At 46.1% G+C, this 25,294-nt stretch overlaps 1 protein-coding gene across 1 annotated transcript in view; it reads right to left on the bottom strand.

Annotated features, from left to right (window-relative positions):
• Positions 1–25,294, bottom strand: part of ZC3H18 (zinc finger CCCH-type containing 18) — a 537,339-nt gene that overhangs the window by 459,281 nt on the left and 52,764 nt on the right. Inside the window, exon 3 of the mRNA XM_085638957.1 lies at positions 7,992–8,140. Coding sequence (XP_085495083.1) covers positions 7,992–8,140 — 149 coding nt within the window. The remainder of the gene's footprint in view (positions 1–7,991; positions 8,141–25,294) is intronic.

The following is a 25,294-nucleotide window of genomic DNA, read 5'->3' on the forward strand; positions in this document are numbered from 1 at the left end:
TGTGCAAATTTGCGGAACTATAACTATGATTACTGGATGGAATTGTGATGTCTATGCTGCATAACATATTGTTACATGCCTAACAAAAAGATGTTACAAAACAAAGAATGACTTGGGGCCGGTCGCTCCTTATCTTCTTGAGCACACTAGACAGGAGTGGTATGGGTGGAAAGGCATATAGAAGGCCTAAGTTCCACTCTAGACGAAAAGCGTCTCCGAGCCAGAGCTGCCTTGGAAACTCCAGCACGCAAAACTGCTGACACTGCACTTTCTCGCTGGAGGCGAGCAGATCTAACCAAGGCTGGCTCTCCCCACTGCTGAAAGAGACCATACGCCAGCTCCGGATGGATACACCATTCGTGATCCACTAGGCATCGACGGCTGAATTTATCCACCCTGGAGTTCAGTAAACCTGTCAGGTGTTGAACCACCAGGGATATGCCCTGCTGTTCCAGCCAAGTCCAGAGACGCAGGGCCGCTTGACAAGGGAATGGAAGGGAGAAAGGTTTTTAAAGCCAAACAGATCACTTGGAGTGCCAGAAAGTTGATGTGGAGTCCAGATTCTGCCGGAGACAAGGGTCCTCTGATCTCCACCTCTCCTAGATTGCCACCCTAGCTCAGTAGTGACGCATTTGTCACTACTGAAAGATCTGGTTGGGGAAGGGAGAGGGGTCTGCCTCTGACCCAATCATGGCTTGTCAGTCACCACTGCAGATCTCGTGCAGTTCACTCCGAGATCTGGACCATGTCGGAGAAATTCTCCTGATGGTGCACCCACTGGAACTTCAGGTCCCACTGCAGAGCCCGCATATGCCATTTGGCATGTGTCGGTAGCAGGATACAAGAGGCCCAGCAGCCTTAGAGCATTGAAATCCAGGATAGAGGTTGAAACATGAGTATCATAGACAGAATATACTTGACTCGCTGATCGGGATGATAGGTCCGAAACTGCAGTGTCCAGAACAGCGCCGATGGAAGGGAGCGTCAGAGAGTCAGGGGTGACTTCAGCACGTTGATCGTAAACCCCAGCGAATGCAGGTGGTCTGTCGCAGTTTGGAGGTGGGAGACAAGACGGGGGAAGCCTGGAATCTCTGATCTACGCAGATGAACTGCGACCATCACCTTGGTGAACACCCGAGGGACGAAGGTAATGTCACAGGGAAGCACAGTGAACTGAAAATGCTTGTGTCCTACCGTGAACCACAGGTACTGCCGATGAACAGACAGGACGGGTATGTGCAAGTCCAACGCTATCGTCCAGTCTCCTGGATCCAGGGGAGACAGGACATGAGCTAGCGTGAACATCTTGAACTTTTCCTTTTTGAGGCAGTAGTCGAGGACTTGTAGATCTAAGATAGGGCGAAGACCCTTGCCTTTTTTCGGACAGTGGCAGTAATAGCAACCACAGCCTACTTCTGGCCCTAGAACACTATCTGTGGCCCCTATAGCCAAGAAAGTTGTGAATTCCTTCTGAAGCAAAGTCAGATGATCCTCAGTCAGCTGGCCATTAGAAGGAGACATGCAGGGAGGTTTAGTCTCGAAGGGGAGGGAGCAGCCCCTTTGGACTATTTTGGAGGACCGAGGTGATGTTCTGCCAGTGGTGGAGGTGATGGTTGATCCTGCCACCATGATCTAGAAGGGCAAGACAAGGAGGTTTTGGAGGCTGACGCTGCGGGGGTGGTGACCTGACCGGACCTCTGGCCGTTCAACCCTCGGGTCGAAACGAGCCGCGCCCTTGGCAACGCGGAGGTTGCTGAACTTGCACTGCCTTGTGGCTGCGATTTGGCTGGAGCGGTTCAAACCCCCTTCCGTAGCCACTAAAGGCAGACTGGGGACATGTGGCCACTGAGAGCCCAAGGGCTTGGTCATAGCCCAAGAGTCCTTAAAGCGCTCCAGCGCCATGTCTGTCAAAGAGCGAGGCCTAGACAAACACTGAAAAGCCAGATGTTATCAATCAGGCACGGTGTCGAACAGCTACGGCGGATGAAATAACTCTGCCCAGCGATTCGGTCGTGTCGAGGCCACAACGAATGGCGAACTTTGCTGCATCTCCCAGTCTGATACTGCTTGGAGAGGATGGCCGATGCTCCTCTGGGACCACCAAGCTCTCTGGGGTAGGGTGGGCAGTGAGGAAATGTGGGTTGCCCGGAGCTGGGCGGTGGCAGCAGGCAATTGTCCCATTCACAGGATGAACTGTGCTAGGCTTGGATCAGGTTCCAAGTTGTCAGATCTGTGACAGGGGGTGAGTGTCTGAAAAGTTTCAGCACTCCCTCCATCATCTCTTTGTGTTTGCTTTGTTCGCCCAAAGTTGGCAGGGTATGCCCAGGCGTGGGTCCCTTGCTTACTTTGCCGCTGGATTCAAGCTAGCCTGGCTGATGAGGGGTGTTACCACGAAAACAGTCCCAGGATGCTTGTTTCCGGTCTGGGGAAGACCTCGCTTCACAAATCGGGCTGGAATGTTGCCATGAAGGACAGGGTCAAGACTGATTTGCATTTGGCTGCGTCTGAACTGGGGTCGCAAAGTGAGCAAAAGAAAGATGGAGTCAACCCAGATCTGTGACTGAGGTTGAGTGTCTGAAAAGTTTCAGCGCTCAGTCCATCATCAACTTTTGTTTGTCAGGTTCCAAGTAGGACATCAGTTAAGGCCTCCTTGAAGGGTAACAAGGGTTCCGAAGAGGAGACACCTGGCTGCATGACCTCTGTCAAGATATTTGTCGTGACTGCCGCGGAAGGGAGCTGAAGCTGCAGGTCCTCAGCCGCCCTTTGCACAAACATAGCATATGATGCTCCCTACTCCGTAGCTACAGAAGGGGAGAAAGCAGGCCAGAATTTGGAGAGGTATCCAGTCCGCTGGCCTCACCCAATTACTCATACCAGTCCATTTCTTGATAAGTCTGGTCCTGTAAAGGGTCCAGCGACCCTTTCTAATCTTCAATTCCTAGCCCTTCAGAATAAGGCTCAGGAAACTACCTACAAACTGTAGGTCAGGATCGGCGTCAGTAGGCACCGATCTGGGTCATCGGGAATCAGAATGGGGCTGGCGGGGTGCCGTCGACACCGGGAGTCTCTGTATCGAGGCCAACGCAAGTCGCAAGGGCATGACTGGCAGCGGTCCGGATCCATGGGGGGGGGGGGGGGGGGGGGGGACGGTGTGTATTAGCACCGGAGCCACCTCTGACCCAGTGGGGCCTGGAGGCGCGCCAGTGGGGTCAGGCTGCTGGAAAATGAGGTGCATGGCCTCATAAAATTCTAATAGTTGGGCGGCGGTCACTTCGGCCACCGGAAAATCGGGGAGGCGCGACCCAGGCACACGTTCTGAAGAATAAGACCTGAAACTCCTCCGTCGCGTCGGCCGACTGTCAGAGAGAATTGGGAGCACGCTTCGAATTATTATGCTTTTTGTGCCTGTTACAGGAATGTCCAAGGACTTGGAGTGGAACAAAGAGGGCTTGAGACTCCTAGGGTGGTGCCTGGACCTTCCTCTCGAACAGGAACCCTAGCAGGATCTTCGAGGAGTCGTACGATGCGGTGTGGGCTACCGGACACAAGCAGCTTTAAGGAGCACTCCGTCAAAGCCTTCAGAGCCATAGCCCAACAGTCAGAGCACTACTTTATGTCATGGTCACGCTCCAGGTACCACAGGTAGACGAGGTGTGGATCCATGACCAACATCGTGCAGTGACAGATGCTGCACGGCTTGAAGACAGAAGTCTTACTAGACATTCCAAAAATCCTAACACATCAAAAAGGGGTCGACCAAATGTAGAAAAATCCAGTCAAAAGTGAGAGGGTATCGTTCTTCACTGATCAGCACTTGACTGGTGCAGAAACAAAAGAACTGACCTCAGTTCACCGAGGTGGTGCCTATATAGGTGACGCGGACGTCACTACGGCACAGACAACGCCAAGGACGTCACGCGGAGCCGACCGACGCCACCTACAGGCGCACAGGGGTATTGCTCGAAGAAAAATCTTCCGGATCTAGACTGACAGCTGAAAAATTCAAAGGTAAGTAATCTGCGGCTAGATGTCTCTATCAGATAGGAAAAACCACCAATACCAACAGACCACTTTCACTCTGCTCAAGGAGAGTCATAGAAATGTGCTGGGTGCCCAGATTCCAAAAGTGCTACTAGAGCAAGCAAATGATGGAAATGTGCTTGATAAATGTACTTACCATATTGTAATGTTGTTAGGACAGTGACCCCACAAAGGACTGTATTGCAACCATTCAATAACAGATATCAAAGGTCCACCTCAAGCAGAAGCCCATATCGAATTACCCAATCTTCACCACTGGTTACAAGGCTTCCCTCCACAAACCGGTGGCAGCGTCAAGTCTGTGATATTCCACAGACACCAACCTTGGCTCAAGGAGCACATCACATACTGGGACCAGTTAACTCTACTCTCCAGAGTGACGTACTTCCCCCTCCAAAAACAGACTTCAAAAATCATACCGAAGTATAAATAATATCAATCTCGACAGCATCAACGACTTTGACTACACCTGACACTACTGAACATCAGCTTACATGAAGCAACCCATTTCAGCAAAGATCTTTGTATGTACAATAAAACAAAATGAACAACAATAAGACTGTGTGTAGCACACAAGATGTACGGCAGCTGCACTGGCAGAGCGTCATACAGGAATGGCCTAAATGAGACAATACTAGGTCTGCCTCAGAAGTACTGAGCTCTATCCCAGTCCATATCTCCAATTGCAATCCCTCACCTCCACTTCTGGAAGAAGAGATGACTCACTTTCTCAAGTGCCACCTCGTCCCAGAATAACCTCTCAGGTGCAGGACCCACCTGAATTCTCTCCTTTTCACTCTCTAACTCTGAGTTCACCCATGTCACCCTTCCTACTCCCTGTGGCCAGCTTCCACTGTGATCGACACAAGCGTCCTCCTTATATTACAACTGTGCCCCAATCTCTGAAATTTCACCTCCTTCATTGTAACCCTCATTTTAATGGTGGGCACCCCCTCCACTTAGTAATTCACTCCCCTCTACCCGTACCTTTTGAATACTGTATTTGCCCTTCCAGACTCTCTGCATCCGTACACTCAGCATTCAACTCCAGGACAATCCGGAGTTCACCATGAAGACTGCAAAATAGTTAAAAGTATCCATTGGAGAAAACTAAATATTAGTAAAGCAAAAAATGCCAGATCATCACCTTCAGAGATCTGAACTGTGTAACTTCATCAAGATGCTACTCACTTAGCATGGAATCACAGGCACAATTTTGCTACTCCTAAGAGCCCTAGTTATTCACAGCGAGACTTCGGTATAAAGACCAAGGTTCAAAATTTAATTTTCACAAAATGTTGAGGGTTGCGAGCATTAGGTTTATTCACTAAAGTCTTCTCCTTAGAAGGCATATCCAATTAAGCTTGTACCTTTCAGGAGGGCTCACAAGTCTATAGTGGAAATTAGTTGTTTTGACAGACATAGGGGATGGAATGAAGAACTCTGCATCAGATGGGTGAAATATTTGGTCCTACGGGAACGTGCAAACTCAGAGCCCAGATTACTTTACATACGTAGAAACCGAGTTCTCCTCAATAAATAGTTTTGTGAAATATCTCACCACCAGTGGCTCTTTCAACACCGTCACACATTTTTACTTCACTTTAAGTTAGTGCCCATCTTTAATCATCCCTTGTATACCACCAATACAGCAGTACTTAACAGTACAGCATTTTCTTGCTGATTGGAAAAATATGCTGAGAAGACAATATGCTGAATAAAAAGATTCTTTAGCAAATGCGCTAAAATTACTTTTGCAGGGAAAAAAATACTGAGTATCCGAAAGCGCATGTGGATGATACCAAGTCTGCTTCATCTCTCACGCCCACCCCTTCCCGTAGAATACCTCATTGGTCAGCTTTCAAAGACCCATCTTTACCAGATCTCGCTAACAAACTCAAGTCCCTTAAGCCACGTCTTTTGAAGATGATGTCTTACCATTGTCCTTAATCAAAGTTCTCTTTGGGGGTGTTCTTTTATCCTCTACTTACCACTGTCAATGCCCCCCTTCAGGACATCTTCCCAGAAACCTTCAAGACTGGCCAGATTCTCCCACGCCTAAATACATCTATACTAGACCGTGATGACCTCACCAACTAACAGCTCATCACTCACATACCATTCATCTGCAAGATTATTGAAAAGGCATTCTAGGTTCAACTCCAAGATCACACCAATGCTCACCATCTCCTGCACAACTACAGGTCTGTCTTCGGATCACGCTGCAGCACAGACAGCCACCTTACAGATCGTAGACAATGCCTTCTTAACCACAGATGAAGATGACCCGCCACTCGGCTATTGCTGGACCTCTCAGCTGCTTTCAACAGTCGGCCATACCATCCTCATACGTACACTCGAGTTGCGAATGAGATTCACCGGCACTGTCCTTCACTAGTTCTCCTCATACCTTTTGAACCGACACCAGTTTGTTGACATGGGCAACACCAGCTCACAAAAGTTCCCAATCACATGTGAAGTGTGCCCCGGGTTCAATACGGTCTTGTGTCATCTTCAACTGTTACATGGAGCTGTTTGTTACTCTGCTCACAGAAACCAGAATCATGTGGCCTAACAGCTAGAGCAGTCTATCTCGAAACTGGGGAACGCTCAACATCCTATGATTTGGGGCAAATCACTTAATCTTCCCGTGTCTAACAAAAATGAATGTGTCAGTCTGTAATGCAATTGGTGCTCCCAAACAAAACCGAAAAAATAAAAGATTAAAAAAAGCATTAAAACATTTATTTTTTAAAAGATTCACTAATATGCCAATGATACACTATGCTACTTGAAATTTTCCTCTGGTTCATCAACCAACGCCTCAATCACGGTTTGCACATTATCCAGACCTGGAAGTCCAGTGCCTACCTGGAAGCTCAATCCAATGAAGACAGAATTAGATTATTTGCAAAGGACAACAAACAAGATACAGTACACACCTGGCTAAATGGGGGAACATTGCCAGTTTCGAACCTCACCTCTCACCGAATGCCAAATCACTTGGATTCATCCTGGGCCCCAACTTCTCCCTCAAGGAACACATTGTCAAAAAACAAAGATGACCTAGTAACAGCTCTCCCTTCTAAATAAAGTCAAACTGTTTCTTCATTTAAGCGACTTTTGTGCTGCTGCTCAAGCCTTTGTACTCTTATCTGGATGGTAATGCACTACTTCATGGCCTCATGGGCTCCACATTGGCATAAAAGGCATCCTATATGCCACATTATGTCTCATCAGGAGCCTGAAGAAATATCACATCAATTCCTCCTTGAAGGAACTTCATTGGTCCCTTGTCAACCTGCACCATCTTCAAAACTAGCTGCGTCAGAACACAAACAGCACCCTCACGTAGCTTGCAGTCAAGCCACCATCTCTGGTAGTTCTAAGCACACCAGCAGCCAGGCCATCACCCGACTGCAGACTAAGAAGTGTAAAAAAACAAAAAAAAAAAAAAACACAAGCCTTTTCCATCTATGCACATTTGATCTGGAACAACATCCCTGGATGCATCAGAATCACCCCAAAGTTGTTCCAATTTAGGTAAGGGTTGAAGACTTACCTCTTTAAAGACTGAATCTGTAAGTAACAAACTGATGAGTCAACCCAATACCGTAAAAAATGTACCAGGTAAATTGTCTATGATGAAGCATGCCATATAGAACTATGTAGGTGAAAGTCAATTTAAAAAAAAAAAAAAAAAAAAAAAAAAAAAGGAGGAGGAGTTTGTCCCTCCAAATAGCGAGGCCCCTTTCTTTACATTGAGGTTAACTTGTATGATATTTTTGTTTTATTCTAATTATATAACATTAACCTTTACCTTCTCTGCTTAACCATGTTGCTTCTTAGAAGCTTGCAAGTAATCTAAGTCTGCAAACAAGCACTGTACAATTGATAAATTCATAATCTCAAAAACAATTTAAAAAAAACAAAGAATCAAGAAAACTTACCCATTGGTTTGCTGGCAACAGAGCTGGAACACCAGCAGGAGGTGCACAGTTGCCAGCGAAGGGATCCTGCTTGGGTATAAGTGAATAGCTTCCTTTATCATTCATTCCAGGGTGGAGAAATCTACAGTCCATTCCCCATGTGCAGTTCCCTAGAAAATAAAGATACCTAAATTAGGGTAATATTAGGCTTCCGACAAGACTCCCGAGATTTTGCTTACCTTCAACAAAAGGAGGAGCTATTTTCCTGTAAGAGTAATGTTGCCGACACAATTTGTTTAGTATCTCTATAATATCATGAAAAGGACCTCAAATGTTTGTGTACGTCTTTTTTGTGGCTTATTTGCTTCATTATGAGCAGACATTCTATTTCCTTCGGTCTGCAGCCCCAATGCCATCTTTGATTCCATTCTGCAGCAGAAGGAATTGGAAGAGGATGTAGCCTTACGGCTAGAGCGGTCGACCTCGAAGCTGGGGATCCATGTTCGAGTCTCGGCAACGACGCTCAATATCCTGTGATTCTGGGCAAATCACTTAATGTCCCAGTGCCTAACAAAAATTAATGTGTCGGTCTGTAACGAAACTGGTGCTCATGTAAAGCGCTCCGATACCGGATATCTTTGGGTCTAGTTTGCGCTATATAAAACTCCCCCCAAAAAAAGAAATGAGTGGCATGGTGGAATACTATAAAATGAAGGAGAGAGCATGCAACTCCGGATAACATGCCAAAGCAGGAGAGCAAGTAAGGAACGAAACTGAATTCACCCTCAGCATGGAATATTCTTTACAACTGTATAGTGGAAAATTAAGTAGTAAAGCAGAAACGGATATTATAATCATTCATATGGTGCTAAAACTGCACTGAAGCAACCAAGTTGGGTGCTCCAGAATCTTGTAGCTAATTTGTCATGAGGGGAAAAGGATTTTTCCACAATTGTTTTCTGAAAGCCACCAGTTTTGATTCAGTTTAGAGATCATGGGGGGTTGCTCAGGGAAGGAGCTTGGGTGGAAAATAATGTTGGGGTGTGGCTTTCTCATTGCCCAGGATATATTGTTTGGAATCAATGGCAACAAGTTTTCATGTATATTTTGTGCACTGGACAAGACGGCCAATCCACTGCTGCACAAAACGATTCTGCCATTTTATAGTACCACAGAATAGATCTGTAAAACAGGATTGTCTTCCACTAAGGAAAGGTTAGTATCCATAGGTACAAGTTGTTCAATGGGTATATTGGATTAAATAATGGAAAACCTTTATTATTAGGAAAGCACTCACAATATTCAGATTTCATAAGTGGTAGTGCCTTAAGTATAAAAATGTGCGCGCATATCAAAAAGTAACAATTTGAGCGTAATTAAAATGATCCCAAAATGCCACCAGAATATATGCAAATACACATATAAGCATGTAAGTAAGATCGACAGTGGTTTGCTTTCAGAATATAATATGCACAAAAAAATTGCAACTTGAAAAAAAAGGTTTTGTTAAACTATTGAGAAACTTTAAATACAGAGGTATCATTTGGCAAAAAGTGCTTCATGCATGCCAATACTTAAATAAAGATGAATAATTACTGTAAAATCATTATGGGTAACAATAAATAAATTATGTGTCCAATTCTAAAAGAAAGATAGAAAAGTTCACCCGCAGGTATAAACTGGAGCAGATTCAAGACTTTTAGCAATTTATAAGAGTTTGCAGAAGTAGACCTGAAAATTGTACTCCTTAAAAACATTTGTAAATTCTATGAGCAAATGTAAACAAGTATATTACTGCAGGTGAAAATATGCTCAACAATTGCAAATTCATTTTCTTTACATTTCCCTTTTTCCTCACTACATAGAAAGTTTTACTCCTGCTTTTGTCAGGAGTATATTTCCAACCCATTCTAGAGTAGGCAGAGATTGGACAAGAACTGGTGAATAACCGTAAACATTAGCTTGTGCAGGGGGTGACGAACCCCTCACTTAATCAGCTTAAGCGGGGTTGCCAGCAGTACCATGGACAGTTGTTTATGGGCCTCCTCTGTCTGCAGATCTGATGATAAAGTGCTCACAAATAAAACTCTTAGGCAATAAATGACAGAAGGGTGTGGCAGGTGGATAGACATGCCCAGAAAAGAAAAGAGAAAGAACAAGCATTGGCAAAGCCTATAGGACTCAGCCCGGCAAACTACACACAGCGTATGCAGAGTTCCTGTCACGTGGTCACTCTCCCGAAACATACGGAGGTTCTTTGCGGGTCCTCCTGTGGGGTAAGTATTCTATCAGTCTCCCAGTGGGGGTTATTGCATTGACCCTGATGCGTGTCCCTGATCTGCGAGATGGTGCTCCCACGGCATCCTCACTTCTTCAGTGGGGGCTGCACATCTGGTCGCAGTTCTTGATGCTTCCTGTTCCTGGTGACCCTTCTGTCACACAAGGCTACAGAGCCCTTACCGCACAGTAGTCTTTTCACATTGGCACTTCCACGCATACAGGGTCGCCGGCTCGGCTCTATGCACGGGCTCCAGCCAGATCAGTGCAGCCCAACACATTGCTCAATACACAGGAACCCTCCTCTGGCACACACGGACTTTGTCTTGTACATGGGCAACGGCCTGATCCATGCAATGCCCTCTTCTCACACCTCGCAAAGGGAGTTCACTCGAAAGGGCTCCCCACTGGAGCTCACTCCCTCCAATGCTCTCCTCTTCCTCTCAGGGCACACTGCTCTTGGCAAGAAGCCAGGCGTTTGTGCTCCAGATCAGGTAGTCTTGGATTCCCTAGGTGATATCCCCTCACCCAGCAGGGAGACTAGCAGGCATTGGCCCCCAGTCCTGGTCACAGGCAGAAGTTTTGGAGAGCTTCCCCTCCTCACACAGTCTGGCTGGCTGCTTGGCAGAGGACTATATTTGGGTCTCAAACTCCCTTTCTTATAGTTGATTTCCAGACACAAAATGTGATTTTAGGGTCTGAGTCTTTGAAGTTTTATGTTGGGGCTCTGCTTCTTTTGAAGTGTCCACTCCTCTGCTCTCTCTTCCTCCGAAAAGCAGTCTGTCACAGCAGGAGCGACTACAAAGCTGACAGCCAGACAACACATGCCATGGGAGTGACTTGAGTTTACACCCGGGTATCATACGAAGTGACGTGTATCAAAAGTTTACCCGAGGGTCCCAGCCCTACTCTTTATGATTCTCTTATCGCCCCATCTTCTTCCAGAGATGTGCCCAGGCTCCTTCCTTGAAACTCCTCACTGAGTCAAAGAGTACCCTTTGAAAAGTACAAAGGAAGCCGGATTCTCCCCTCTCCAGTGTGTGTCCCACCCAGCTCACAGGAATGCAGCAAAACACAAATATGTACAGGCGGGATTTCTCTACCTCCTCTCTATATTTAACCATGCAGGTCTTGGTCTCCCAAAATGGAACCCAGGGCCCTCGATGTATTGTACCATAGGCACACATACACCCAGCACATGCACTAACTATGCACATACTGCTCAGCACTGCATTATCCCTGTAATGTACCGTTCCCAGGAACCCATACACACGGGGGTAGTTGGACCACTTCTGAGCTGTGCAGCACTTCACAACAAACAGTTTTAGGCCAGGGCGAGTTAAACACACAGCAGCAGAACTTTAAAAATGTGTGAGCCTGTAGGCCTCAACTCCAGAGGCACAGGTTAAAAAGGAGATGTATACTCATATTGTTATCTACAACGTATGCTCCCACCACTGCATTTGTGCTGCTTAACTCTTGGTGAAGGCAGCCTTCCACCACTGCAAGTGCAGATCTTTGGCCGCCCCCTCCTGGTCCAAAAAGACTGCAATCAGTGAGACAGGCCTATCTCATGATGCACACGTATGATCAGTGTTTGCCTATGACAACAAAATCATCATTAGGGAACCAAACATCAGTACAGTTGAACAGTCAGGGAAGGGGTGCACATCCATAACCATGCAGAGGACTTTTCCGTCCAACAACCATATTCAGTAAGAAAAATTTTACATGCCCAGTAAGCATCTGTTTGTGGCATGTAGTGCTGTAGATTCACATGCTGTGCATACTCTTGCCATCTAATTGGACGTGTGCACCTACTGTAGACAATGAGCATGGGCATCGGCTAAATAGTTAAATTGGTTTCTTCCTCCCGGAGTGCGAATATGTAGATGGAGCATATAGATACGGAAGACATGACCATGCGAAATAAAGACTTAAAGGTAGGAGTATTTGCAACTGATCTCGGCCCGGGGAGGAGTGTGGGCGCATGTGAATCTAGAGTACATGCCACAAACAGATATTTACATGGTAAGTAACATTTTTTGATTTGGGAAAAAGGGGGTGGTGATGGACAGAGTTTCTGAATGATGCAGAATACTCTACCAAGTCAAGAGATCATGGTTTTAATCCATCACCGTTTTTTAGCTCACTGCACCATCCCAGCTCAGAACCTGGCTACATGCAAATTAGTCTGTACCTGTCCCAGTGCATGATGGGAATAGGGCAAACCAAACTACCAAGCCAATTCTTATACTGGGAAGGAAACAAGCTTCCGGGGACCGGTTTCTGGCATCACAGCCTTCGTCGGCCCGGCTTGCTTGAATCCTGATGGTGCAATGAGCAAGGGACTCACGTCTGAGCATACCCTCCCACACTAAGTGTGGATAAAATCGATTTGGGAAAAAGGGGGTGGTGATGGACAGAGTTTCTGAATGATGCAGAATACTCTTACCAAGTCAAGAGATCATGGTTTTAATCCATCACCGTTTTTTAGCTCACTGCACCATCCCAGCTCAGAACCTGGCTACATACAAATTAGTCTGTACCTGTCCCAATGCATGATGGGAACAGGGCAAACTAAACTACCAAGCCAATTCTTATACTGGGAAGGAAACAAGTTTCCGGGGACCGGTTTCTGGCATCACAGCCTTCGTCGGCCCGGCTTGCTTGAATCCTGATGGTGCAATGAGCAAGGGACTCACGTCTGAGCATACCAACCCACACTAAGTGTGGATAAAATCGATTTGGGAAAAAGGGGGTGGTGATGGACAGAGTTTCTGAATGATGCAGAATACTCTTACCAAGTCAAGAGATCATGTAGATGGAGCATATAGATACGGAAGACATGACCATGCGAAATAAAGACTTAAAGGTAGGAGTATTTGCAACTGATCTCGGCCCGGGGAGGAGTGTGGGCACATGTGAATCTAGAGCACATGCCACAAACAGATATTTACATGGTAAGTAACATTTTTTGTTCATGGCATGTGTAGCTTTAGATACACATGCTGTGCATAGACTGTAAAGCAGTCCACCCCAAAAAGTGGTAGCTTAGCCTGAGGATGTTGCAGAAGATTTAAACAGTGTGCATAAGACAGCCTGCCCAACTATCTTGTTGCCTATCTAGGACATCCACACAGTATTGTTAAGTAAAAATGAGAGACGTGAACCAAGTAGTTGCTTTACAGATGTCAGCTAGTGGTATATTCCCCAAGAAAGCCATCGAAGCACCTTTTTGTGTGAGTGGAATGTGGTCTTAGAGGAACAGGTAGGGGCCTTGCAGCTTTGGCATAACAAGTTTGAATACACTTGACAAGCCAAAGAGCAATTACAGCTTTAGAAATGGCCTGCCCTTTGTGTGGATCAGAGTAGGCCACACAAAGTTGTTGTGTCTTATAAATCGGTTTTGTTCGAATCCACATAATACATTAACGCTCTTTTGGAATCTAAGGTATGCAAAATGCGTTCGGCTACAGACTCTGAATGTGGCAATGGTTTGATTGGGATGAAAAGCGGAAACCACTTTAGGGAGAAATTTGGGGTTGGTTCTGAGAATCATCCTAACAGAATTAACCTGGAAGAAAGGCTCCTCTAGGATGAGAGTGTGTATCTCACTGACTCGCATAAGGGAAGCTATGGCTACAAGGACGGCTACCTTCCAAGAAAGTAACTTAAGCAGGAAAGAGTACAAAGGTTCAAAAGAAGGGCCCATAAACCTAGTTACGACAATGTTGAGATTCCATACAGGAGCAGGGGGCATCCAGGGAGGGATAACCTGTATAAGCCCCTCCATAAACGCCTGATACTCTGAAGAGGGAAGTGTGCTGCCTATTTTGTACGTAAGCAACTGCAGCAGCCACATGTAACCGAAAGGAGGTGTAGGCAAGACCTGACTGATTAAGGAGGTAATAGACCATTTCTTCTACTGATGGTGCGAGAGAATCGATATGTTCTGAAAGGCAACAGTGCACAAAACGCTTCCATTTGACCATGTAGAAGGCCTTGGTAACAAATCTTAGTGTTATGAGAAGAATGGACACACATTCTTCTGATAGATTGAGGTAATCAAACTCTATGACCTCAGGAGCCAGAAGCTGTTGAGTAATGGGGTGCCAGAGTGCCCCCTGGTTTTGCATTAGAAGGCCTAGCCTGTAGGGTATTTTCTTGTGAGGAACCAGGGAGAGTTCCAGCCGAGTAGAGTACCAAGGCTGTCGCGCCACGGGTGGGGCTACTAGGATGAGAATGAGGGACATCTGCTTCAGCTTGCAAACTATAGACGGAAGGAGGGGAGACAAAAAAGCGTAAGCAAATATCCTTGACCAGATCATCCATAGTGAATTGCCCATGGACCGTGGTGTGGTAATCTGGCAGCGAAGTTTGAACATTTTGCATTTCCGTCGGTGGTGAACAGGTCTATGTGAAGGAACCCCCACTGCCGAAGTAAATGAGTAGAATCTGGGGATGGAGTTCCCACTCATTAGCTTTTTCATATGTCCTGCTGAGCAGGTCGACCAAGTCGTTGTCCAGACCCAGAATGTACTGTATGACCAACTGTATCTTGTGATGAATCACCCACTTGCAGATGCCCTGGGCTAAAGCAGACAACTGGGGCAAATGCTTGCCCCCTTGTAGGTAAAAAACAGCCATGGAGTTGCCCGTATGGACTAAAATGACTATGTTGTGAATGACTGAAATGACCGAAGAGCAAATTGTATAGTCAGCAAATCTAGGTGGTTGATGTGGAGGCCCTGCAATGTGGGTGTCTACAAGCCTTGGATTGTACAACCTTGTCGATGCACTCCTCATCCGGTGAGCGAGGCGCCTGTGGTCATGGTCTCTTGCGGAACTAGCTCCAGAAAGGGCCATCCCTTTAACAGGTTGTTGGCATTCCACCACTGCAGAGAGTGACCACTGTGCCACTACGCACTTTTGTAAGGAATGCCATCATGCCTAGCAAAAACATTACTGTTCTTACTGTTTCCAGATGATCTGGCTGAAAAAGAGGTAGCAGCTTTTGGAAAGCACTGGCCAAAGCCACACTTGGGTAAGCTTTCTCCACCACTGAGTCTAGGGCAGCTCAGAGGATAGGTTGTGCCTGGAGGGCCTGAATGTGAGGTTTGGCTATATTTAAGGTGAAGCCCAGCTTGCGAAGAAGATCTATGGTTGTTTGCATGCGTGCCAGACATTGCTGCTGATCAGCCAGTCGAGGTAAGGGAATACGTAGATGCCACCACACCTGAGGTGAGCAGCTACCACAGCTAGATATTTGGTGAAGACTCTGGGGGCAGATGGGACCTCGAAAGGCAGCACCCTTGAACTGATAATGTTGTCCACCCACCACAAACCGCAGAACTCTTCAATGGGCAGGGTGGATGGGAATATGGAAGCAGTTGTCCTTCAAGTCGAGGGCGATCATGAAATCACCTTGCCACAACAGGGGGTGTAATCCTGAACAGTGAAAGTATGAGCCTGAGGGAGCCATCTTTCTTAGGAATGAGAACATACAGGGAGTATACCCCTCTGTCACGATGTAGTGACGGCACCGTCTCTCAGGTCCCTTTGGCAAGTAGCACCTCTTCTTTGAGCAGATGTCAGTTTTCCGTGGATAACTTGTGTGCTCACAGAGGAATATTGGGTGGGTTTGGGTAAGTTGTAAACAATATCCATCCCGTATGATGTCTACGATCCACCAGTCGGAGGTCATTGCCTCCCATAGGTGCATGAACCCCTGTAGTCTGCCATCCACAGATGTTGGGTGGTCGGGGGGGCTCACTGTTTTAAGGCAGTAGCTCCTTTGGGAGCTGCCCCATCACCTCTGCCACTGTTCTCTTTATACCAAACCATGCAGTTCAACCTCATGAAAAGCTACTGCCCAGTCTAGTACTAATGGTAGGAGGTTGCTTTGTCGGGTGAGATGGTTTGGTTGTGTACAAATCTGGGTCCATGTCAGCTGGAGGGGGTGGGGGGTGATCTACCTGGTAGGCATCCCAAGGGTCAAGAGCCTGGGGATCATACGCAGGTCATAAGGCGACCCTGGACAGTCCCCAGCCCCTGTATGATAAGATCCCTGTGGGGAATGTATCTAGGTCCACAGGCCGCAAAGGGGAGGTAGGAATAGGAGGATACGGAGAAGGCTTCTTAGAAAGACCAGGAACTGATGGGGTGTGCCTTTGTCGTGGCACTGAGGCTTTTTGAGCATCAGCTCTGAAGGTGGACTGGGGGCCTATTCGAAAGTAATTCTCCTCATGTAAGGGACAGAATCCTTCAATGACTGGACAGGCTTTGCCATTATCTAGTCCGTCACCGGTTGAATGTGAATCATCTGCTGCCCGGCATTGGGCTGGTCGGTTTCCTCTGATGATTGCCTGGACAGAGCCAAAGCAGGTTGGCACCCAGAATGCCCAGAGGCGGATTTCTGCTCCTAAGATTTAAACTTCAAGTGCGCTCGAGAGGGCATCTTTAGATTCAGTACCGAAGCGGCAGTCGATGTTTAAGGGCGAGGTTTCAAAGCAGACTTCGTCAACAGAGATATTGAGGGCAGCCGATCCTGTTAGGTAGTTTGGTGCCGACCATGTCCCTGATGTAGTGGTGGCCCAGAGCCATAAGATGAGGCCCGGGAGCTCAAGGTGTGTGCCTCTGAGGGATAAGAGATAGCGCCACTCACAAGTTACAGACTTTGTGCAAATCTGTCCTTGAGAACTTGGCATGGCAAGTTGGGTAGAACAGAAAAGGAGTCCATTCTATCTCGTGGACATTCTTAGATGTGGAAGTGATGGGAAAGCCACGAAGAGGAAATTTCGTCAACCACGAGATGGACTTGAAGCAGCATCCAAAGGTGGAGACCGAAGAACAGCGGGATTGTTTGGACTGAAGAGGAACAGTGCCAAAGTCCTGGCAAGAGTGTGTGGCGTCGAAAAACAATCTGGCTTTGGAGCTGATGCTCATGCACACTGTCCACGCTGTTATTTAGCAATCGATTTGCTGCGCGATATTCGAATTTCGCTCGAATGTATGACGGGCACATTTACCAAGGATTCATTCTTCTCTGGCCGGAAAATGTTACTAACTAAACCAGTCATGGAGGCCATCCACTGAACTGAATTTATAGTATTTTGATCCCCATTGTCGAATAAATTATTCATTTTGGGATGCTCAGTTAAATTTCATGTCCTGAAGATGACCATGTACTAATGCCAAAGGTCGAAACGCCGGTGACGCAATTGTGGCCGCAATTAATGGAGGACACATTTTTCTGTTTGTTGGAGTTCTTGCAATATTCTGAAACTCCTGCTTTTATGTAATTTCTCCTTGTGTGCCACCTGTCTGGTTATGTATATGTTTTGTATATGTTATATGTACCAGCTTATAATACTGAGCCTTGTTGATATATTTCATTGAATACATTTTGTATGCTTTTTCTATCAGGGCCTTCTCCTTTTCTGTATCTCAATGTGTGCATTGTTATACATATAATTTGTGTTTCATTAATTGTTTTTGTATTTGTATTATGATAATTTTATGAACACTCTGAACCTTTGTTTGGAATAAGCACAATAGGGGGTAGGCACCACACTTTGTGACTCGAAAAGACTTTTTCGAACAAAAACACGTAGCACATGTTCAAGTCCCACACTAGATGGCAGGAGGATGCTCAGCATGTGCATCTACAGCTACATAACCCAAGAACACCCCCCGCCGCCCCCCCCCCCCAAAACTAGGACAAGTTTGCATATAAACTTTCCACGGAGGTAAATACTTAGTTCTGTCATAAATACAGAAATCCTGTCATTGGCTTTCAGGTAAATGCAGAGTGTTGTTTGGTATTATAAGCTTGTCATACGCGTACATGAATATCTGTAGTGATAAAACACTCCCAAAGTATAGTAATTTAAGGCCTTGTAAAACGTACAGCTTTCCCTAGTCCCTCGAACCAGCCGCAAAAATAACAAGCATTTGCAATGCAATCGGTCTTGCATTTATGAAATCTAGAGCTACTGGTTTTGTAAATGACAATGTTTTTTACTTATTTTGTTTCTTTGCAGTGGACTGATCATTTAGAAATAAGTGCATGCTATACTAAACCAGCTTCAATATTGCTTTTACGCAATAGAGATACTACTTCACTAAATTAGGTACCAATATAAAACATACACAATCCTGGCACCTATGTAACACTAAAAAGCAATGAGGACAGGCAACTATAAATCCACCAACATAACTTAATGACAATATCAGCCCAAGAACACGATCTTTTTCCGTTGAGAGTTCAGCTACTAAATAGATCTTATCCAAAAAGATTTTGCTTAGCGAACGTAACACTGCTTCAGTATCAGACAACACTGGCAGCATAATTTTAAACAAGCAACAAGGTCACATAAATGGTAACAAACAGTACCATTTACAAAAAGGGCCTCTTTGCAAGCTCTGCATTTTTGAAGAGTTCTGACCAGTGTTCCACGAAGCAGGTGGTCTTTTTATGCAATGCATTTTAAAATTGTCTGGGAAGAAGCAGGAGTGTGTGCTATAAAAGCCAAAGAACGTGTGTTTTATTTGCCCTGAGATCATGTTGGGCATTGACTCTGCAATGAAAATACATGCAGCTGCAGGTGATGGCAGAGGTCTGCAGTCCACCCTTTCCGAAAGAACTTGAGGCTTCCTTGCATCCACAGTCCTTACTTATGCGTGGGAAGAAAATGCAACTGGAGACGGCCTCCAGCAAGGAGGGCTAATGTGTGCGCCCTCAAATCATCAATAAAGAGTGAGAATTTGGCAATGAACAATAAATGAAACATGGACAATTAATTAAAAAGAAAGTAACAGGAACAGTCCGGGATCGAACCCTGTGCTGTTTGATTGTATGTCCAGATAACCAAACTTGTGAGCAGTACTAGACTTAAAGATGAAGCAACCATGAAGCAGACACACTTGCCAGAAGTAAGGTTATAAGAGGCTGCAAATAGCAACAATGCATTAACAGTAGTAAACTACGAAGTCCTTATGTATGCTTTGATAGAAATTGTAGGCGCAGCCTCCTGATGTGAGCAGGCTGGTGTTAATTAGAACAAAGTGAACTCCTGCTCGGAGAATCGCTCAGAGGATGGTCCTGCTCGTAAACGTGTGGTAAGTTAAGAATGAGGTACCCAGAGGAGCCAAGATGGCGACCGGAGCAGACGCTTGAGCGCCCGGCTCCGTCGGTCCGTGGCCTCGGACTACTATCCTGATGCCCATCCTCGCCGATTCTCGAGGTGCACCGTGTGCGAAGACGCGCTGACCGCGCTGCTGCTTTCCCGGAGTCTTAACCCGCCCGGATGCCCGAGTTCTGGGTGCTTTTGTCCTCGGCACTGAAACCCTGCGCCCTTACGGCCTTTGCCTGCCTCCTGGAAGCTCCGCAGTTACCGGACCAGCTAGCGCTAACCTGAGCCCCGCGGTCCCGATCTCGCCTCGCACCATGGATCGTTGCCTGATGAGCCCGGGGAGAGACGGCCGGACACCTTCTGCACCCTGTGCCTGACGGGCTGGAGCTGTGGGGTGGGCCCCGGTGCGGTGAGTCTCCTGCCCCGCTCTGAGGACCGAGCTGTGGGGGGCTGCTGCCCCCTTTGCCTATTGCCTAGCCAGCGGCGAGGGGGACCGGCGAGAAGATAAGCGACTGTCGGCCTTTCCTGTTGCGGCGTAGACCTGAGGGGAATTGACCCCTTGCCACGACCCCCCCCCCTGGCCATTGCACCGTATAGCGGCAAAACATGGCGTTGAGTGCCTGCTCGCGGCTGGGGGGTGACACTCCGGTCTCGCCCGCTGCTCACTTCGCCCTCCCTCTTCCGGACACCAGCTCCACAGTGCCGTCCCGGATTGCTGCCGATGTTGGGGCCCGGCTTCCGCTGACATGCGGCTCCGTTCTGGCTGTCCTGCGGGACTTTCAACTACAGATGTGCGCTGGCCTGCAGGCGCTGAGTGAGAGGTTTGACCCCATACTGTCGGCTGCGGGCCGTGGGCGCACTGTTTGTCATCCACAGGGCGTGGGTCCTCCGGTGCTCTTGTCCTCTTGCGGGGAAGCAGCGGCGGTGTATGACTGTGCTACACTGGTGCCTTCATCTAGCGCTCCCGGCGCCCAGGGTCCACCGCTCTCCACCTCAACCGCGGATATTTTGTCCCCCTGGTCATGGCTGCCTGCTTTATTGTTCCCTGCCTCACCGCGTCCGCGAGGCTATCCTGCTGAGCGATACCTAACGGCTTCGAGGGACCGTCCGCGGTGGCCCACTGCTGCCTTTTTGTGGAACTCCTGTACCTTACTTGCCAGGTTTGGATTTTATGTGGTGCAACGAGGGACCTCAATCGATGGTCGGCGGCCATTTCGTGATCCTACTTCACCATCCTCTCACAAGCGGCCATCTTGTCTTTGTCTGCTCGGGACACGGGGCCTTCACGCAGGAGCTGGTTTAATCCCAAGCCCGCGATCGGGCCAGGGCTAGACTGACTTCTATCGCTATGGTTTATGGACGGGCTGGCCTGGGACTGGGACTGTATGTATGTTTTGCGCGCACTCGTCGCGACTTGTATCCCTTGCTTAAACTGTGGTGCCATGGTATCTTTGCATGCCGTTTTTTGGCGTAGAGGGCTCTCAGTGTGTGGGGGCCATAACTGGCTGATGGTTCGGGGCGCTCTGGTGTCCAGTGGGCTCCTCCCCACCTTCTTTTTTGTTTTCTTCCCTTCTTTACTCTGTTCCTACTTTCTCTCTTCTCTATATTTCGGGTTCCTTGGGCGACAGGCACTATGCTGGGGGGGGGGTAGGCCGTAGCCTCCGCATTGGTGTAGGGTGGGGGGGTAATACTCTGTTCTCAATTAGTTCTATGGGCCTTTTTTTCTTTTATGTCTCTGTGCTCTACTTTCTTCGATTCGGGGTCCGGGTGTGGGGTGGATCGAGTGGGGGCGGCTCTGGAGGGGTGCGTACTTGCTCATGTGACTATCCTGATATATCTCTGCACCGCCTCACTGATTGAGATTTTACTCCCATTGTTGTTCTTACTGATGTTGCTGCTCGCCCGTGTGGTGAAGCTATCTTGCGGACTCGAATCTACTTTGCTCTTATCCTTCATTGACTTTTTTTTTTCTCTGATAAAATTATCAAAAAACTTAAAATTAACCTTCACCTCTCCTTCCCCGGGTTTCAAAGATATCTCCAGTATGTGACTCATAACCGGTTGTTAATCCTGACCGTTGATGCACGGGGGCTGTAATGTGGGTATCAGTGCTTTACTGTATCGTGGCCGGCCTGACGGTTGTAGGCCCGTATTTGTTCTTTTAAGATGCACGAATAAAGGTTTTTAAAAAAAAAAAAAAAAAAAAAAAAAAAAGAATGAGGTACCCAGGCAGAGCTGCGCCCTCGAGGAAGATGTGAGCTGGTGGGCATGGTAGCGGGAGCAAGCGTATGGCTGTCTGCATTGCACGGGATCCGGACGGAGGGATAAACTGTGTGCGGGCCTAAAATCGTTACGAAAGGATGCAAATGTGACAACGAAAAATAAATAAGAGGGATGATTTCTTTTTTTTTTTAAATAACTGGAACTGTCGAGGATCGAACCCGGCATCTGTTGATTGTATGCTCAGATAACCAACCGTGTGAGTCGTCCTAGGCTTTAAGATGAAGCAGGGAATAGGGCATGCATTTAATAGGGGGAAGGTGGGGCGGCGCGAGGCCAATGCGGCAAGCAAACAGAAGCAGAAAGAGCCTCCCAGAGGAAAGAAGGCTGCAACCGCCGTGCTCAATGGTCTGAGATGAAAAAAAATGGCGGTGCAAATCTAAAAGAGTGCACAAACACAAAGGGAAAACCCCTATTGTGAAAGGTTATCTGTAATAGGCCAATACTCCAGTGAAGGAGCAAGGCATGAGAGGGTAAGACATAGAATGCAAATAAAACATTGCGAAGCAAGCTTTTGCGAGTGACGCTCTCCTTAACCAATCAGCAGTGAGGGGCAGAATGAAAGCCCACATACTGAAAACAGCAGGTCTTTCGAACAGCGCATGCGTTGCCTAGGCTTGACCTAATAATGACTGCAGGATTCCAAAAACCCAAATAGTGGAGTACCCTCTAGCATTTGAGATATGATCTTCCCACCATTAAGGGCCTTTGAAAGGTCATGAAAAATAGTAAATACATTTGCTGATAATTTCACTTCTACTTTTTGCAATGTATCTTTTTCATAGTAACGGTTTCATAACAGCTAGAGTCAATTTACTTTGTGTTGCATAAATTTACAAATTCATGAACACAAAGAACAATGAAGTCAACAGTAGCACTAAATGGCCAAGTCCAATTATCAATACATAGAATAAAAGACCCCATTACTGTCAAAGCAATCTCATCCAAGTCGTTTACAGACCCACATTAAATACAATTCAAATAGCATTAAAAGGAGTCAACGTCAATGTGATTCGTCCAATAGAAAAACACTCACAGTGAAACTAGAATGCTACCGCACATAGGCATTGGGACAAAATGCTAATTTTAAAAACATCTTTGACCCTTTAAAATACCAGAAGCCTAATAACTTTCAATGTGAACAACAGATATTTGCAAGCAAATAACAAAAGTTGATTTGAATGATACATTCATCCCAGAAAAGGTATGATGAAAACACTTTTGTCAAGATACGTGGGGTAGCAAACTAATTCTTAGCATATTCAGGGACTCTGTTTCGTACGTCAGAGGAACTACGTGTTCCTAAATACCCACCACAGTAATTCATACTCTAGGGAAACGTAGACACTTATTTACAGAGATAGGAACAGTGCTTGCCAACAGGACAATCGAGTCTCTCTGAAAGCTTCCAACGCTCACAAGAAAGCATACAGAGAATCGGTCATGAAATTATTTACCAACTTTAAAGGAATCGTCTCTTATTCAAGAAAACACGTCAAGAATATACATTTGTTTCCAAAGTCCCCTTCTACCTTCTTGAGCAGTAAGGAGGAAACAAGTGAACTTAGATTTTGCTTCAAATTATACCAGGATGCAAACCCGATTGGCCAAAGCTAGACCACCCCCCTTCAGCCCTCCCATGCTATTAACAACTTCAACAGGCTCCCCTCTAACAGATATTCTTAAAGTCGTCAGCCTTCAAGTGGCGTTGTCCCACGTGCCAATTCTTAAGCATCTCCAAATACTTGGTTGAACGATAGTCAGAACGGGTTCAAAGTACATGGCACCAAAATTAAGGTATTGGTTAAGGGTACTCACCAATTGCAACTTCACTAAGGGACTTCACATGAAAGGGCAAAAGACCAGGGTATGAGTGAGGTCAACTCTCACACAAACAGGACTCCCATATCTAGATGGCAAACCTAGATCCAGAGACTTAAGACCTTGTTCACTATGGTGGTCACACAAATTATATGAAAAGTGCAATACAACAACACATTCAGTAGCAAGTACATGTAGCAATGAGTTTAGCAGGCAGTTGTATTTATATGAAATATTTCAGCTACCCCTTATGGATTATGTATGCTGAACTGGGACACATATTGGTGCAGCACACTTCAGATTGTGACAGGTGACAGCTTGTGGTTGTGCTGCAGAGAAGATCCATTTGGCTATTCAGAACACCGTAGAGAACTAAATATGGTAAGCTAGAACATGCCTTTCTGTGAACATCTGCTCAAAAGAGGAATAACAAATAAAAGCATTAGACCGGTTACGATCTAAGCGCCCATAGGACTATAACAAATTGAAAACAAAAACATGGAAAAAAGTACGACAAAACCTTTTGCAGAAAGCTCCCATTGCAGCTGCTTTCCATATGTAGTCTAGAGCAGGATTTGGAGTGCTGAAATTCGGTTATCTGCCCCACCTTAAGTAATAAAAGACATCAATCTTGCAGAAAACATTTCCATTCCACCAGGGAAGACTGAACTATTGTTTGATGAAGGGCAAGTAGAATCCACTACATGACCTGTCTAATATGCAGATGAATAGCTTTAGCCAAATTATATACATGCCTCTTCACTGTAAAAATGTTCTATGATTGTTAGACGCTATGTTATACTGGCACAATTTCAAATCAAAAGTGTTTACTGTTTTACCGATTAAACTTTTCTCATGTGTTGCTGATAGGATACTTGGACAAAATGGCTGGGAGTTAAATCGAGAAATGGAATAGGTCTCAGAGTTAGGCGGTGCGTTAAGACTCCATAGGGAAATATGGGAACAGTAATTATTCCCCAAAAAGGAATCTTTTGTAGTCTTTAGCAAGGACATCTCTCTTTTACACAAAGTGAGCCTGGCGGAAGAGGAGGGCTTTCAATGACTTCCGTACTCTTAGGAGACAAAGCAAAAAAAAAGTGAGGTAAAAAAAGAATTAATGTGTAGCTCTAGTCTGGTGGGAATTAGATTAAACGCTCTAGTGCTACAATCGGGAAAGTGCGCACTCCCAAGATGGCTGGAGAATGTTTGTGCTGTGCACAGTGAACATTTAAGGCTGTGGGTGCTGGTCAAATGATGCACCAACTAAGACTGCATACAGCTTTAAAGGCCATCATTAAATTATTTATAGGTGAGCTTTGGGTATAGAGTGGTATAAAAAACACCAAGTTCAATAAAACATGGCTATCTTGAATTTGATAAGGCCAATGCAGACTGTACGGGATTGGGTTTTCTTTAAAAAGAAATATTTTAAACTGCGTGGCAGTTCGGCTACTTTCTATGAGAAGCTGTCAACACCCACTGGATAGGGAAAAGTCTGGTCAGTATTATTGCCATGAAGCAGCCTCCAGAATCCAGTGTGCCTCTCATAAAAGCAGACGTAATCGATTCCCTAAGACAGCCCCATAAATGGAATGTACCGGTAAAACCTGAATAAAACACCTGCATGAGTAAAATTACATACAGATCTTATATATGTTACTTTTTTTAACGTATTTTATTGGTGTTTTTTGGACAACATAAGATAAGCATCACATTTTAGGTATCATACTCACAGTATACCCTTGCTACAGTAATTTAAGCATATTCAATCTGTTGTTGAGTCCATGCAGTTACATTGATAAAACAATC

Source organism: Triturus cristatus, chromosome 12, assembly GCF_964204655.1.
Source record: "Triturus cristatus chromosome 12, aTriCri1.1, whole genome shotgun sequence".
NCBI classification, from domain to species: domain Eukaryota; kingdom Metazoa; phylum Chordata; class Amphibia; order Caudata; family Salamandridae; genus Triturus; species Triturus cristatus.